Source organism: Babylonia areolata, chromosome 21 (genome assembly GCF_041734735.1).
Source record: "Babylonia areolata isolate BAREFJ2019XMU chromosome 21, ASM4173473v1, whole genome shotgun sequence".
Lineage (NCBI taxonomy): Eukaryota > Metazoa > Mollusca > Gastropoda > Neogastropoda > Buccinidae > Babylonia > Babylonia areolata.
In genome coordinates, this window is record NC_134896.1 from 10,161,175 (window position 1) to 10,178,116 (window position 16,942).

At 41.3% G+C, this 16,942-nt stretch overlaps 1 protein-coding gene across 3 annotated transcripts in view; it reads left to right on the top strand.

Annotated features, from left to right (window-relative positions):
• The window catches only part of LOC143295747 (transmembrane protein 87A-like), an 87,056-nt gene that overhangs the window by 32,501 nt on the left and 37,613 nt on the right, over window positions 1-16,942 (top strand). For 2 of the 3 annotated variants that reach the window (XM_076607369.1, XM_076607368.1), the window contains exons 15-18: window positions 2,613-2,671; window positions 6,748-6,848; window positions 7,490-7,563; window positions 8,070-10,798. The exons of the other annotated variant lie outside the window; for it this stretch is intronic. In XM_076607369.1, coding sequence (XP_076463484.1) covers window positions 2,613-2,671; window positions 6,748-6,848; window positions 7,490-7,563; window positions 8,070-8,128 — 293 coding nt within the window. In that variant the 3' untranslated portion in view covers window positions 8,129-10,798. Of the gene's footprint in view, window positions 1-2,612; window positions 2,672-6,747; window positions 6,849-7,489; window positions 7,564-8,069; window positions 10,799-16,942 lie in introns of those variants that run through there. 3 annotated transcript variants of the gene reach the window in all.

Here is a 16,942-nt window from a genome sequence, read left to right on the forward strand (position 1 = left end):
TCCTTGTGTTATTTTATTTAGCTGGCTCCCTCCTCAGGATTCAAAATGTAAGTCTTGGTTCTTCGTCTGAGCTCGTCTTTTAGTGTTATGGCTAGATCAAAAGCGATGTTGAATTTTTGAAGTAGTTTAGGAATTGAACTGAATGAGAGAGCGCTAGTCCGGTGGTAAGAATGTGTTCTTGATTATATCTGTTGTGGGAAAGGGGTTACGGAAGAATAAATGTGCAAGAAAGGAAGATGAAAATGATTTCGTTATTGTCTTTGATCGGAATTGGTAGCGGAAGGTGTGAGCTTGGGTATGTGTTCCATTTTTATATGTAACAGAAATCTTATACGTGGCAGTGTTGTGTACTTGGGAAAGGTAGTTCGGTTTTTCTCTCTGCACCCAGGTGGGAAAGGGTACCTACCTGACTTCAGTCTGGGAAGGATAAAAAGGTGGAAGGAAAGGATTGGGTCCTGCCTACCATTGCTGAGCCCAAAACTCAGTGAACATTAATTCACTGCCCCCAGAGCCATAAAAAAAAATTTGAGATCTTTAACCCATTGTTCTTTTTAGCTGTGGGGTTTTTTTTGTTTTTTTTGGTTTTTTTGCTGCCCCATCATCTGCACCGTTTCAGTGGCATTACTCCCACACCGCTCATTTAGATTCCTCCATACACGGCCACAACTGGGTTTGTCCGTCACAGTTCCAGCATTGGCAGACCGCAGGGAACCATCGATGTTAGGTCACCAGGAGTCCACACACCAGAGAAGACTGCACTGCTGCTGAGTCACTTCAGCGGTGTTCAGTGGTGCCTGTTCAGATTTAATGTACTAGGACACCACCTACTAAGCCCCCTACTAACGACAATAATGGTTTAGTTGCGGAGCCAGAGTGAGTGAGCGTCCTTCCCGTAGTGGAGACCACCACCACGTTCTTCAAACAACAGCCCCCCATGAATAGGCGACACTAAAGACATTGAGATTTAAAAAATCGTTGAAAAGTGCTCTGTATTAAATGTGATAGATAAGCTTGGTATAATTTTTTTTTTCTTTTTAAGGCATGCGAACAGGATCGAACCATGCATGTTCAGATCTGATGCAAGCAGACTTATCCCCAAGGCTGCAGCACATCTGACATCAAATGACTAAATTTAAAACTCAAAGCAATGTTGACATTTTCTTCTTTGTGTGATAAATAGATGTGATTGTAGTGGATGTGATAACGCCATTTAAATCGTTTTTAGTGTATTTTATTATATCTCGATTATTCTTTTATTTCAGCGGTAAAGGAGGCGATGCCATCTCTTTCAAGCACATCGCAACACATTGTAGATCTCTAGATCTGCACAAACCAGTCTACGAAGGGCTGAAAGAAACGATCAATTCAATTTTTTTTTTTTTTTATGTTCATTCCAGTTTATTCAGTGTCCACTTTGGAATATTTGTATGCAGTAAACATGTCGATGGTGTAGTTAATATCACTGTAAGTGTTCTGTTCAGGACTTGTGTTTGTTTCCTTTTAATTGTGAGCAACCTACCTTCTAGTCGGCCAAACTCAGTGGATAGCGGTTTTTAGAATTTTCAGATTTCGGATCACATCTCAACGAATTAAACCGTTAATGATTCGGAAATATGGCTTAATTCAGGAGACTTACAACCTGTTACTGGTATGACTGTGAAGTGTTTTTTTTTCATACTATGTTTAAGCCAATTCTGGTATTGGCAGACAAAGTATTTCCAGAGAAAATGGCAATGTTAAAGCTTACCACAGACACACAGACATACACACACACACAGACATACACACACACACACACACACAACCGAACACTGGGTTAAAACATAGACTCACTTTGTTTACACAAGTGAGTCAAAAAGATGTGCCCTTCACTCAATAGTGAGTAAATTTCCAACTATCACCATGTCCCACCACATCGACAATTATCTTTTTTTTTTCTTTTTTTTTTCTTTTTTTTACCAGTCTTTCATACTCGGATATTGTGGAATAATATTTCAGCCATTCTCACTGTCCAAAGTACTCTTAATTTTTTTTTTTTTTTTTTAAAGTACCTGTTTTAAACAAACTGTATTCACAGAAACATCAAAGCAGCTTTACAACAGATAATTTAAAGCACAACAAGCAAAGCTTGTAATCATGCTCTAAAATGGTCACTTGTCATTTGTCAGTCAACTGGCTGCAATTCCAAAAAATTCATGAACTGGAATGAAAAAAAAAAAAATCATCTGTAGAAGCGAAACAAGGTTGGGGGGGGGGGGGGGGGGGTGAGTGTTCAAAATGGCATACTTTACACATTGCAAATTCCCAGTTGCCGAACATATTAAGGGGAACCTTACAAGTATGCGACCAGGTTCATATTGTTCACGTTATATCAAAGTACCTTTCAGAACTCATGAAAGAATTAGAAAACAGAATATCTTGAACTTCCAACTCACCTGTTCTTTTTCTCTTCATTGTGTGTGTGAGTGTGTGTGCATGTGTATGTGTGTATGTTTGTCCTTGCGTTTGTTTTTTTTGTGATGTTTATGAATATATTTATGTATTTGTATATGTTTTAACATAATTTGAAATTTCCATTTGTAATTTTTTCATTCCTGTTGACTGTTGTGCAGCATTTGTGGCCTCCGTGATTTGGACTTTAACTGAGCACAAGTTCCAAGCGTGTATTAGGGTAAGGCATCGTCGTCTTTAGTGTGAGGCAGTGTCTTTGAGCTGCAAGCACTGACAGCTTTAAACATGGTTAATTGCCATGAATTTATTTCATCGTTAATCACTTGTCCTTTTGCTTCTCTGTCATACTGGGCCAGGAGACTCGCATGTAGCGGTAGCTGTGATAGTAGATGTGTGCGTGTGCACATGTGGATGGAGGGGTTGAAGACATACAGGCGCATGATAAGATATTTCTAATGCTGAAGTGGGCCAGGAGACTCACATGTAGCGGTAACAGTGATAGTAGATGTGTGTGTGCACATGTGGATGGAATGGTTGAAGACATACAGGCGCATGATAAGATATTTCTAATGCTGAAGTGGGCCAGAAGACTCACATGTAGCGGTAGCAGTGATAGTAGATGTGTGTGTGCACATGTGGATGGAGGGGTTGAAGACATACAGGCGCATGATATTTCTAATGCTGAAGTGGGCCAGGAGACTCACATGTAGCGGTAACAGTGATAGTAGATGTGTGTGTGCACATGTGGATGGAGGGGTTGAAGACATACAGGCGCATGATATTTCTAATGCTGAAGTGGGCCAGGAGACTCGCATGTAGCGGTAACAGTGATAGTACATGTGTGTGTGTGTGCACATGTGGATGGAATGTTTGAAGACAGACAGGCGCATGATAAGATATTTCTAATGCTGAATTTTTTTGTTTTCTCAGATATTTTTTATTTGGGTGCTATCAGTCAATGTATTGTTGACCTGGTGATGGTTAGAGGCCTGGTATTGATTTTAGACTTTGAGTTGGTAACCCAGATGGTTCTTTGCCATGGGGTTTGTACCACAGTACTAGGCATGTGAAGCTCACGTCCTGCCACAAAACAACCCATGTTCTCCTACACACTGTGACCAGTGGTACCAGTAGATGCATGGAAGACACACCAGTGCAAAGTTTCCTGCTTTGATAAGCATCAGCAAGTACATGATGAAAGAGGCGATGATGACTGCAGATCAGCTAGAGGTGTGGTGTGTGTATACAGTGAAAGGTGTAGTGTGTGTACATACAGTGAGGAGTGTGGTGTGTGTACATACAGTGAGAGGTGTGGTGTGTGTACAGTGAGAGGTGTGGTGTGTGTACAGTGAGAGGTGTGGTGTGTGTACAGTGAGAGGTGTGGTGTGTGTACATACAGTGAGAGGCGTGGTGTGTGTACATACAGTGAGGTGTGGTGTGTGTACATACAGTGAGAGGCGTGGTGTGTGTACATACAGTGAGAGGTGTGGTGTGTGTACAGTGAGAGGTGTGGTGTGTGTACATACAGTGAGAGGTGTGGTGTGTGTACATACAGTGAGAGGTGTGGTGTGTGTACAATGAGAGGCGTGGTGTGTGTACATACAGTGAGAGGTGTGGTGTGTGTACATACAGTGAGAGGTGTGGTGTGTGTACATGCAGTGTGGCGTGTGTACATACAGTGTGAGGTGTGGTGTGTGTGTACATACAGTGAGAGGTGTGTTATGTGTACATACAGTGAGAGGTGTGGTGTGTGTACAGTGAGAGGTGTGGTGTGTGTACAGTGAGAAGTGTGGTGTGTGTACCTACAGTGAGAGATGTGGTGTGTGTACATACAGTGAGATGTGTGGTGTGTGTACAGTGAGGGGTGTGGTGTGTGTACATACAGTGTGAGGTGTGGTGTGTGTACAATGAGAGGTGTGGTATGTGTACATACAGTGAGAGGCGTGGTGTGTGTACATACAGTGAGAGGTGTGGTGTGTGTACAATGAGAGGTGTGGTGTGTGTACATACAGTGTGAGGTGTGGTGTGTGTACAGTGAGAGGCGTGGTGTGTGTACAGTGAGAGGTGTGGTGTGTGTACATACAGTGAGAGGTGTGGTGTGTGTACATACAGTGAGAGGTGTGGTGTGTGTACATACAGTGTGAGGTGTGGTGTGTGTACATACAGTGAGAGGTGTGGTGTGTGTACAGTGAGAGGCGGGGTGTGTGTACATACAGTGAGAGGTGTGGTGTGTGTACATACAGTGAGAGGTGTGGTGTGTGTACATACAGTGTGAGGTGTGGTGTGTGTGTACATACAGTGTGAGATGTGGTGTGTGTACATACAGTGTGAGATGTGGTGTGTGTACATACAGTGAGAGGCATGGTGTGTGTACAATGAGAGATGTGGTGTGTGTACAATGAGAGGCGGGGTGTGTGTACATACAGTGAGAGGCGTGGTGTGTGTACAATGAGAGATGTGGTGTGTGTACATACAGTGAGAGGCGTGGTGTGTGTACAATGAGAGATGTGGTGTGTGTACATACAGTGTGAGGTGTGGTGTGTGTACATACAGAGATGTGGTGTGTGTACATACAGTGAGATGTGTGGTGTGTGTACATACAGTGAGAGGCATGGTGTGTGTACAATGAGAGATGTGGTGTGTGTACATACAGTGAGAGGCGTGGTGTGTGTACAGTGAGAGGCGTGGTGTGTGTACATACAGTGAGAGGTGTGGTGTGTGTACATACAGTGTGAGGTGTGGTGTGTGTACATACAGTGTGAGGTGTGGGTGTGTGCACATACAGTGTGAGGTGTGGGTGTGTGCACATACAGTGTGAGATGTGGTGTGTGTACATACAGTGTGAGATGTGGTGTGTGTACAGTGAGAGGTGTGGTGTGTGTACATACAGTGAGAGGTGTGGTGTGTGTACAGTGAGAGGCATGGTGTGTGTACATACAGTGAGAGGTGTGGTGTTTACAGTGAAAGGTATGGTGTGTGTATAGTAAGAGTTATGATGGTTGTTTATGCAATGAGAGTTGTGATGTGTGTACAGTGAGGTGTGTGTGTGTGTGTGTGCATGCGTGTACAGGACTATTTACTGGTGTGTGTATAGGGTACTACATGTAGGTGTGGTCTGTGTGCATGTAGAGGACTACATATAGGTGTGGTGTGTGTACAGTGAGAGGTATGTGTGTGTACAGGACCACATATAGGTGTGTTGTGTGTGTGTGTACAGGACTACATATAGGTGTGTGTGTGTGTGTGTACAGGACTACATATAGGTGTGTGTGTGTGTGTGTGCGTGTGTACAGTGAGGTGTGTGTGTGTGTGTGTGTGCATGCGTGTACAGGACTATTTACTGGTGTGTGTATAGGGTACTACATGTAGGTGTGGTCTGTGTGCATGTAGAGGACTACATATAGGTGTGGTGTGTGTACAGTGAGAGGTATGTGTGTGTACAGGACTACATATAGGTGTGTTGTGTGTGTGTGTACAGGACTACATATAGGTGTGTGTGTGTGTGTGTGTGTGTGTGTGTGTGTGCATGCGTGTACAGGACTATTTACTGGTGTGTGTATAGCGTACTACATGTAGGTGTGGTCTGTGTGCATGTAGAGGACTACATATAGGTGTGGTGTGTGTACAGTGAGAGGTATGTGTGTGTACAGGACTATATATAGGTGTGTTGTGTGTGTGTGTACAGGACTACATATAGGTGTGTGTGTGTGTGTGCGTGTGTGTGTGTGTGTGTACAGTGAGGTGTGTGTGTGTGTGCATGCGTGTACAGGACTATTTACTGGTGTGTGTATAGGGTACTACATGTAGGTGTGGTCTGTGTGCATGTAGAGGACTACATATAAGTGTGGTGTGTGTACAGTGAGAGGTATGTGTGTGTACAGGACTACATATAGGTGTGTTGTGTGTGTGTGTACAGGACTACATATAGGTGTGTGTGTGTGTGTGTGTGTACAGTGAGGTGTGTGTGTGTGTGTGTGCATGCGTGTACAGGACTATTTACTGGTGTGTGTATAGGGTACTACATGTAGGTGTGGTCTGTGTGCATGTAGAGGACTACATATAGGTGTGGTGTGTGTACAGTGAGAGGTATGTGTGTGTACAGGACCACATATAGGTGTGTTGTGTGTGTGTGTACAGGACTACATATAGGTGTGTTGTGTGTGTGTGTACAGGACTACATATAGGTGTGTTGTGTGTGTGTGTACAGGACCACATATAGGTGTGTTGTGTGTGTGTGTACAGGACTACATATAGGTGTGTGTGTGTGTGTGTGTGTGCGTGTGTGTGTGTGTACAGGACTGGAAACAGCTGTGGTTGGACCAGGCATTCAGGCACTTGCTGTCTGCCACCCTGCTCTTCATCATCATGCTGCTGTGGAGACCCACCGCCAGCAAGCAGTGAGTAGTTGGCTCCATGCGTGTTTCCATAGCATGCTTGGAATCTTAGCTGCAGTTTTAACCTTGTGCACAAGGATTTTTAGCAGTTGGTGTCATGTCTTGACATGCTATAGTACCCTCAACGTTCCTTGAATGTTTTTTTTGTATGCCACTCTTGATACATTCTTAGTATTCTCAAGGAGGGATGTACAGTTTGTTTATTTATTTTTTACTTCCCATACCTGTCTGTTGACAAAGCTTTTCAGTAAACCTTAAAAAAAAAAAAGTTTCTATTTTAACTGTGTTTAAAGCAGACATTGAACTGTTTTGATTGATTTAGCAGTAGGGCTGTGTATGTTTTACAGATACTGGCGCTTGTGAAACACATTTTTCTTCTTAAAAAATATATATATATATATATATATATATATATATATATTTGTAAAGTGTTTTATGGGGGAGGTTCCCAGATGGTGCACATTTTTTTTTGTTTCTGGATTGATATTGTTTGCACAACTAAAAGCTTGTTTCTTCTGTGTGTCGTAACTGGATGCGTTAGTGTTAAGTCATGACTTAAAAGTTAGCAGTAATACATTTCCAAGATGCCTTGTTACAGATTGTGATTATTTTTTCCTTTGACCTGGTGCTTTGATGATGTGCAGGTACAAGTTCTCTCCTCTCCTGGATGATGCTGAAAAAGAAATTCAGGAAGATGGCACGATGAATGATGCCATTGGTGAGTGTCTGCATCTGTGATTTTATCCATAGATTTATATTTGTGAGATGGAAAGAATGCATGTGTGTGGCATGAGCATGTGAGTGTGTATTTACAATTTTTATATGCCTTGTATTTGTGTGCTTCATAATTAAGAACTCCCGTTTCTCTGGTGTCAGAATGCCGTGCCCCCTGAAAAATCTTATTTTTGTTACTGGACGATACCCACTTATCGTTGTCTTTTCTGTGTTATTAATTCTGCTCTTCTCTCCTCTGTTGCTTTGGGATTCACACACACATGGGCTTGTGCATGAAAACACATGTGCACACACACTGTTAGTACTTCTGTTATTGCTTCTACTGTCTCAGTTGTTAAAGTTGCATATCGTACATTTAACAGGAAGGGGTGGGATTTTTTTTTTTTTTTTTTTTTTCCGAGTGAAACCTTGTTGATACTACAAATACAAATAATAAACAGCAATGTATTGGACAGTCTGTTGATGATGATTTTTTTTTTTTTCCACCAGCCACCATCCCCGTCCAAATCAGTGGAAGAGAAGAAAAAGGAGCAGAATCGTTGATGTGAGCTGCGTTTTGTGGTGGGGGAAAAATCTGAAAAACTGGGACTGAATCACAGACGACACATTTGGGGAAAAGGCACTGAATCAGACCAAGTACTTTTGATGATATTTGTTTGGCACAGAGCCTGACAGCAATGCCCTGCCACAGTGTTTTGGTTCCTTGAGGGCGCCAATGGATTATGTGTATCATTTGATGATCTGCATGTGTTCTGCGTATAGCTGGAGCTTTTACCTTTCTGTTCGTCTTGAAATTGTTGTTGCTTTTGTATAGTTAGAATTGCAGTTTATGACTGATTGACAGCTCTTGCGTTTTATTAAAATGAAGGAATATGGTGTAATGTATTTGCTGTCAGCACTTTTATTTTTAATCATTAGTGTGGTTGTGGGTCATTCATGCTTTACACCAACATCAGACTGCAACTGATTTCAAATATGTGGTTGATAAAACAGTCTTGATAAAGGTATTGACCTACAGCCAGTAGTTTTGTACAAAGACTGATGTGAAATTGCCAAGCTGATACATTAAATCATATTACTAATTAGCCTCTTTTCTAAAGTAGAGGAAGAAGTATTCATTGGTGCTATATCTAAAGCATACTTTGATTTTGAAAGATATTGTTCCTTTTGGAAATAGTTAAGAAATAATCATAATCTGATAGGATTGGTATAGTAGCAACCCTGCCAAGGAAGCACAATACTTTTTTATGATTGTGCTAAAATCTCTGTGATGGTCATGCTATACTTTGTCTTGTGATTGTGCTTTTTTTTTTTCTTTTTTCTTTTTCTTTTGCAACATCAGTTTGCTGATGGTTATTGTAAAATGCTGCCATAATGTGTGTACATTATGATTATCATGTATGTGCAACACAACTTGTTCACAGACATTATCTACTGGAGGAAGTCTGAAGTGGATGGTTGATGAAATGTACAAGTACTGTCCATTATTGTTAGAATTTTGGCATTTTGCTTTGGGACTTTGTGTTTCTCTGTACTTATATTACATCTCTTTCTTTGTCAGTGACATCAGTTATTGTAGGTGTTGGGGTTATTTGTCACTTTATTGTTTTGTCCACTTGTTGATTGAACAGTCTTGTTTTTTAATCGTTTGGTACAATTACCGTTGCATCCATAAAATTAAGTTTGTCACTTTATTGTTTTTTCCACTGTTGACAAAATACTAAACAATTTTTGTAAACATCTGTGATACAGTTATCTTTGCATCCATGAATTCTTTTTTTGCTGATATTTAAGTATCTGGTTGTGATGAGCCAAGCTTTTATTGAGAGATTTGTTTTTTGTTAAGGCGTGTGTGAGGAGTAAGGTGTCAGAATGGCTGAGAGGCTTATCAGCCAGTACAGTGTCGGTGAGGGTCTGGGTTCCATTCCCATTCTTGCCCTTTCTCCCATATGACTGGAAAAATCAAACTGAGTGTCTGGTCATTTGGATGAAATGATAAACTGTGCTGCATGCACTTGGTGCTCTGAACAGAGTTCATGGCAACAAAAGGGGTGTCCTCTGGCAAAACTATGTAGAAGAAATCCACTCTTGTAATTACACAAATATATGTGCATGCATGCAAGGCCGGACTTTGCATGTTTGGTTATGCTGCCGATCAGGCATCTGCCTGGCAGATGTGGTGCAGCAAATATGGATTTGTCCAAACTCGGTGACGCCTCCTTGAGAAACTGGAACTGAAAACTGAAACTGAAGGGGATGTACAACTCAGACATTACTCTCTCTCATAGGTGATGATATGGATAATGAAATAACACCTATCTTCGGTAAGAGACCAAACTCTAAGAGATTTACAAACACAGAGTTATTTGTACAACAGGCTACAGCTGCCATTGGGCGCTCATCTTTCGTTTCCCATGTCGTTTGATCTGGTTTTAGTCACACACACACATTCTAACACAGACATGTAACATGTTACGTGTATGACTGTTTTGTTTATTTATTCTGCATTGTAGGCAGTCACACTCGGGTGTGTGCATGCTGGGTATGTTCTTGTTTCCATAACCCACCAAACGCTGACATGGACTACAGGATCTTTAACATGTGTACTTGATCTTCTGTGTGTGTGTGTGTACAATCTTGTCTCCCATAGACATGTTTTCAGTTTTGTGGATTTTACATTACTAAAACAATAAATGTCTGTAAAATTATGTATTGAAGTGTGACATAAACATGCTTTGATTTCAAACTTCATTAGCCATAACACAACATAGACATGCACAAATGAAGACCAGCAAGAAGAGAGCAGTGTAAAAATATGTGTAAAGGAAAAGAAGGAAAAGAAACCCAAAACAGTTATCATACTCATGATACGCAAATTAAAATTCATGTTGTCTGAGAGCAAGTGAATCAATAAGGTGTTGTAGCATGCATATATGTGTGTTTTTATGTATGTATAAGCCATGAAGCAAATCTACATTCCAGCCGGTTTATTATGTTCAGTTTACTTCCACTGTTTTAATTTTTTAGCAGGTACTGTGATGTCTTGCTTTTCCTATATGTGAAATAATGGAGGCAGAAATAAGACTTACATATCAAATATATTATACAATATCATAATATGCTCTAAGAAATTTTTTAGATGTATTAAACTGCTGTTTTATTTTATACTTTTGTTCTTTTAAATGATTTTGCTGACAATAAAATCAATTAAAATATTTTGTCAGATTTAAAATGTCCATTTGTTCTCAGAATTAAGTTATACATTTAATCAAAACAACAACAACAACAACAAAACAAACAAAAAAGTATTGTGCATCCACATCTGTTACTTGCTGTCTGTTGAAAGCATTGCCCAAAATTGTTTATATATACACATGTATCCAAAATGTGTTACATGCAATCTGTGTTGTGATGGCAAAAACTACATTTATTATCTGTTGTGTTCTCATCAAGGACAAAACTTCATTTGTTGATAAAACTTTATTCTCATACGAAATCATTTTCTTCTTCTTCTTCTGCGTTCGTGGGCTTCAACTCCCACGTTCACTCGTATATATGCGAGTGGGCTTTTTACGTGTATGACCGTTTTTACCCCACCATGTAGGCAGCCATACTCCGTTTTTGGGGTGTGCATGCTGGGTATGTTCTTGTTTCCATAACTCACCGAACGCTGACATGGATTACAGGATCTTTAACGTGCGTATATGATCTTATGCTTGCGTATACACACGAAGGGGGTTCAGGCACTAGCAGGTCTGCACATATGTTAACCTGGGAGATCGTAAAAATCTCCGCCCTTTACCCACCAGGCGCCGTCACCATGATTCGAACCCAGGACCCTCAGATCGAAAGTCCAACGCTTGAACCATTCGGCTATGGCGCCCGTCCGAAATCATTTTATTTCATTTCATTTGTATTCAGGATCTCCTGAAAGTCCTCTTAATTTTTGTCAGTTAATTTCTGTATCAACTTTTTCATTCCGCCTTTGACAGTATTTTTGTTTTATTTTCATCCTCCACAAGAACATCCTAGAACAGTCTTGTTCCCCTCTTAACAGAATATGAAATATCCATGGCCCTCAGTAAATGAAACGTTGTATTAATTTCAAAATCTAGTTTTAACTCGATGTTAAGTTTCCAATGTGTGTGACTTTTATGTAAAGTTAGAAGAACGAATTCAAGTAGTTGGAACCAAAAATATTTTCGGAGGAGACTGGAATCTGCATGCTATTATTCACTGGACTAATATAACTACAGACATCACAATATTCCCAAAGAACAAATTGAAATTTTGATGGGTAACCTTGATTCAGCAAATTCTTGGCGTCAGTTAAATCCTAGGTTTAGAAGGTGCATGTGGAGAAAGAACAGATCATGTCAACAGTCCACAAGATTTCCTTCGTATTTCTGATTTGCTCTGTAATAGCATCCAGTTTTGAATGTCCAGGAAGCAGTCAGATGTTTCTTGCAAGAGTGAGGACAAATTTTCAGAGGTATCACTTTTTTTTAAGATAAGTGTCAGCATAAGAGTGATGACTGACATTGTGGCAGTTGATAATTTCATCAAGAGGAGCAGTGCACAGTGTGAAGAGCACAGGGACTCCGTGTTCAACTTTAATGGGTTCAATTCAGTTCAATTCAATTCAATTCAAAAACACTTTATTAATCCACATGGAAATTAAGTTGTGCAATCACAGGCTTGTTGTATACACCAACATAAAAATGAACATATGTACCTTACAATAATAATAATAATGGATACTTATATAGCACACTATCCAGAAATCTGCTCTAGGTGCTTTACAAAAACGCTTTTGTTAACATAAAACATTATATCTATGTTACATACACACACAAAAATGTGACCACACACACACACGCACGCACGCACGCACGCACGAACACTGCATACATACATTTTAACATACATGTGTATCTAACAGCTACCCTAACACATACGCACACATAGGCAGGCACAAACTGACATAAACACACGCACACACAATACACATTCATATACATGCATGTAGTTATGTACACATACATATGTATACACACATAGTCAAGCACACCTAACGAAAAGGAAGTGGACCTGCCACAATTGAACTTATTGCTGAGGGAAAAGGTGAGTTTTGAGACGAGATTTAAAAGATGCGAGGGAATCAGAATGACGGAGGTTATCAGGGAGCTTGTTCCACATCTTTGACAATTGAAAAGAAAACGATCTGTGTCCATAGGTCTTACTTCTGACGTGAGGTATCCTGAGAAGTCGAGTATCAGAGGAAGAATGGAGCTGGCGAGACGGGGTATAGATATGGATGAGTTCAGAAAGATACTTGGGGCCAGATCCGTTGACTGCAGAAAAGGTCAGAGTGGATAGCTTATAGTCTGTTCGATCAGAAACAGGCAACCAGTGGAGAGACTGAAGGAGAGGAGAAACATGGTCAAATTTAGAAGCTCTGCAAATGTGTCTGGCAGCGTTATTCTGAATTCATTGGAGTCTGTCTAACATATTTGGGAAGGCCTGCCAAAAGAGAGTTGCAGTAATCCAATCTTGAGAGAACCAGAGAGCATACAAGTGTCTTGGTTGCATTGGTTGAGAGATAGTGGCAGACAGAGCTGATTCTACGCAGTTCCAAATAGGCAACTTTACAGATATTCGAAATGTGCTGTTGAAAGGAAAGATACACTAAAACAAGTCAGATAAAAACTCAGTAGCTGACTAAAACAAGCCCCCCACCCTCCCACAATAAGACAATAAAGTATTGCACAACAATCAATCAATCAAATCAAAAACACTTTATTAATCCACATGGAAATTAAGTTGTGCAATTTCAGGCAAGTTGTAAACACTTGCATAAAATCATCATGCACAACGTAAGAAGAGATTAAAACTAGTCAAATAAGAATTCCCAATAGCTGACAATAGACTAACCCCCACACCCCTCCTCCCCACACACAGATACTCAGACCGATAACTGTCAACTATGACAGACTGGAATTGGTCGGTGAGTTATGATTTGAACCAACTGAGAGCAGTGCCATTGATACCAAATGCAAAATGAAGACGGGAAAGGATTGAATGGTCCATCGTGTGAAAGGCGGCTGACAAGTCGAGAAGAGTGAGAAGGGAATTTTTTTCCAGAGTCCGACGCTAGCAGTAGATTGTTCAGGATGTGAAGGAGAGTGGTTTCGGTGCTGTGGTCAGCACGATATGCAGAATGAAAAGGGTGGAGGAGATTGTGAAACAAAGGTGGTTGTTGAGCTGCTTCAGGGCAGCTTTTTCAAGGAAGTTTGGACTGGAAAGGACGGTTAGAAAACTGGTCGATAGTTTTTCAAAATGTTCGAGTCAAGGTTGTGTTGTTGTTTTTCAGAAGAGGCCGGACGATTGCAGTTTTGAAAGTGGATGGAAACGTTTCAGTGAGAAGGGATGAGTTGACAATGATGGTAATTGTGGGGAGAAGCTGTGAGACACACTGGGAAAAGACAGAGGCTGGTATAGGATCAAACTCACAGGATTTTATTGTCATTTCATTCAGGATTTCATGGGCTTCTGTATCCGTCAAGAGATTGAAGGAATGGAGAGGAGTGCCGTTGTACTGAGGATCAGGATGAGCAGGTTGGAAAGGCATTTGATCCAAACTGATACGGATATTTTGGACTTTATCGAAAAAGAAAGAGAAGACATTGAGGAGTTCAGATAGTGTAGGCAGAAGGAAGGAGTCCATTTTGCAGCACCAAGATCTGACATGATGCAATAAAGAGATTTGGTGGATGTGGCATCGAGAACTTGAGAAGAAAAGAAGTTCGTCTTCGCTGATAATGTCATGTTTGAATTTGTTTACTTGTTTTCGGAAGATTTGATTGCGGACTTTGAGTTTTGTTGATCGCCAACGCCGTTCCATTTGGCGACGCTTGCGTTTTGCGATTCAAATGTCTTGTCTGTGTCGTGGGGCGGAAGGCCTTTCAAGCAGAATGCGGGTGGTGGGGGGCGCATGTTCATCAAGCAGTTGACAGAAGACAGTGTTGTAGTGCGTTGACAGACGTCAGGAAAGGAAGAAATTAATGGAAGGCGTTCAACAGCTTGAAAAGAAATGGTTTTGATGTTGACATATTTCAGGTTGTGACGAGTAACGGATTTTTTGGTTTCGGTAGGTTTTGAAGTATTAAGCAAGAAATAACTGCAGAATGGTCAGAAGAAAGTTCGTCAGTTACAGTCACTGATGTTATTATGGCATCAGAGTCACGTGTGATGAGCCAGTCCACGGTATGGCCAGATCTGTGAGTTCTTCTTCTTCTTCTTGGGTGTAGGCAGCCAACATCTACTGACATTAAGACGAATCAGCCGCATTTATCACTTAGGAATATAGAGCTTAGAAGGTGATTCTCCCCACCTCATGCTCCTTGTCTGCGGCGATATGTGATGTTCCCTTAATTAGATTCCTAACTGATAGACATATGTATGTACACATGTGCCTAATCTCAGCCGGGAATCTAATACGCCATGTAATTAAGCAACTGACAGTATCAAGGCGGCAGTTGAAGATGGGAAACTGTCTTCAGTTCTGGTTCGTACCCTCAACACCATCAACGTTCATACACAATACTCACACCTCGCCACACACACAAACTCACGGCGCGCACGCGCGCGCGCGCACACACACCCGTGACACACACGGCGCGCACGCGCACACACACACACACACAACTGTAGGCCTATGTTCATAATTATAGTGGTTTGTGCTGTTAAATTTTCAGCTGCTTGGGCTGATCACACTGTCGTCAACTAAAAGGCGTGGAAACTTTATTCCCCAGAACATGACACACACACAAACACACGGCGCGCACGCACGCGCGCACACACACATACACGGCACGCACGCACACACACACACACACACACACACACACACAACTGTAGGCCTATGTTCATAATTATAGTGGTTTATGCTGTTACATTTTCAGCTGCTTGGGCTGATCACACTGTCGTCAACTAAAAGGCGTGGAAACTTTATTCCCCAGAACATGAGAAGCACTGAACTGTGGTGAAACCAGCTATCCGGCGGTATTGTTTGACAGCTCAAAGTTCCGAGTCATGAATGACTGATATGGATATTTATATAGTACTAGCCTATCCTCGTTCGGATACCAAGCTCTAAGCTAAGTGGTTTACAAACTCGGGATCATGTGCACAACACGCTGCCTACCTGCATGGGTAGAGCCGATTGACGGCTGCCATTGGGCGCTCATCATTTGTTTCCTTAGTTATTCAATCACATTTCAGGCACGCACATATACTCAGACAGATGTATAACATTTTACGTGTATGACCGTTTTATTTATCCCGCCATGTAGGCAGCCATACTCCGTTTTCGGGGTTGTTTTCATAACCCACCGTCGGAACGCTGACATGGATCACAGGATCTTTAACGTGCGTATTTGATCTTCTGCGTGCGTATACACACGAAGGGGGTTCAGGCACTAGCAGGTCTGCACACTGATGAATTTTATGTTGACCTGGGAGACCGGAAAAATTTCCACCCTTTAACCACCAGGCGCCGTTACCGAGATTCTCACCCGGGACCCTCAGATTGAAAGTCGATCCAACGCTTTAACCACGGTTGCTGCGTTGTACTCACAGAGATTGCTTCAATATAGCAGAGACCCTTGGCCCAGTCTTTGAATTAAATGTTTCTGCAAAAGCGCAGTGCATAAAAAACACTAAATTGTTTTAAAAACGGAGTCAGTAAGAACCAAAGTGTGCAGAGGCACACAAATTGCAGATCGGGCTGCGGGCTTCTGAATAAAAGTTTGAATTTTGCGCATGCACCTGTACTCTGAATACACAGACACAGACGCACACAGCCACAGACAGACACAAACACATCTGTTGTGATAAAAAGAAATACAAAAAAAAACCAAAAAAACACACACACACAAAAAAAACCCACACAGTTCACCGCACTTTTCCTCGGTCACACAACGGGGGAAAACATTCAAAACTCCCGTGTCTGGCATCCCGCTTTTCCGCAGACCAATTTCGTTTTCGAAAGACAGCCTTCAGTCCGTCAGAAAGAGATTTCGCGACTATGTGACGTCATCAGCTCACGACAAGAACTTTGAACGTTGCAGCCGACCTCATAGGGTGATACCAGGGCTGAAAATCTGTCTTGTGGAGCCTGTTAAAAGCCACCTGGAAGCGAAACTAAGTTACATTCATCGACACAAACATAGGGCATGCCTCAAACGATGACAATTCTGTCATTTTTTTTGCAAGTTGATTTAGATGATAATGATAAAAGATATAAATAGAAAATGCAACTTACCTGAACATGATATAATCAAACATAATAAAACAAAAAT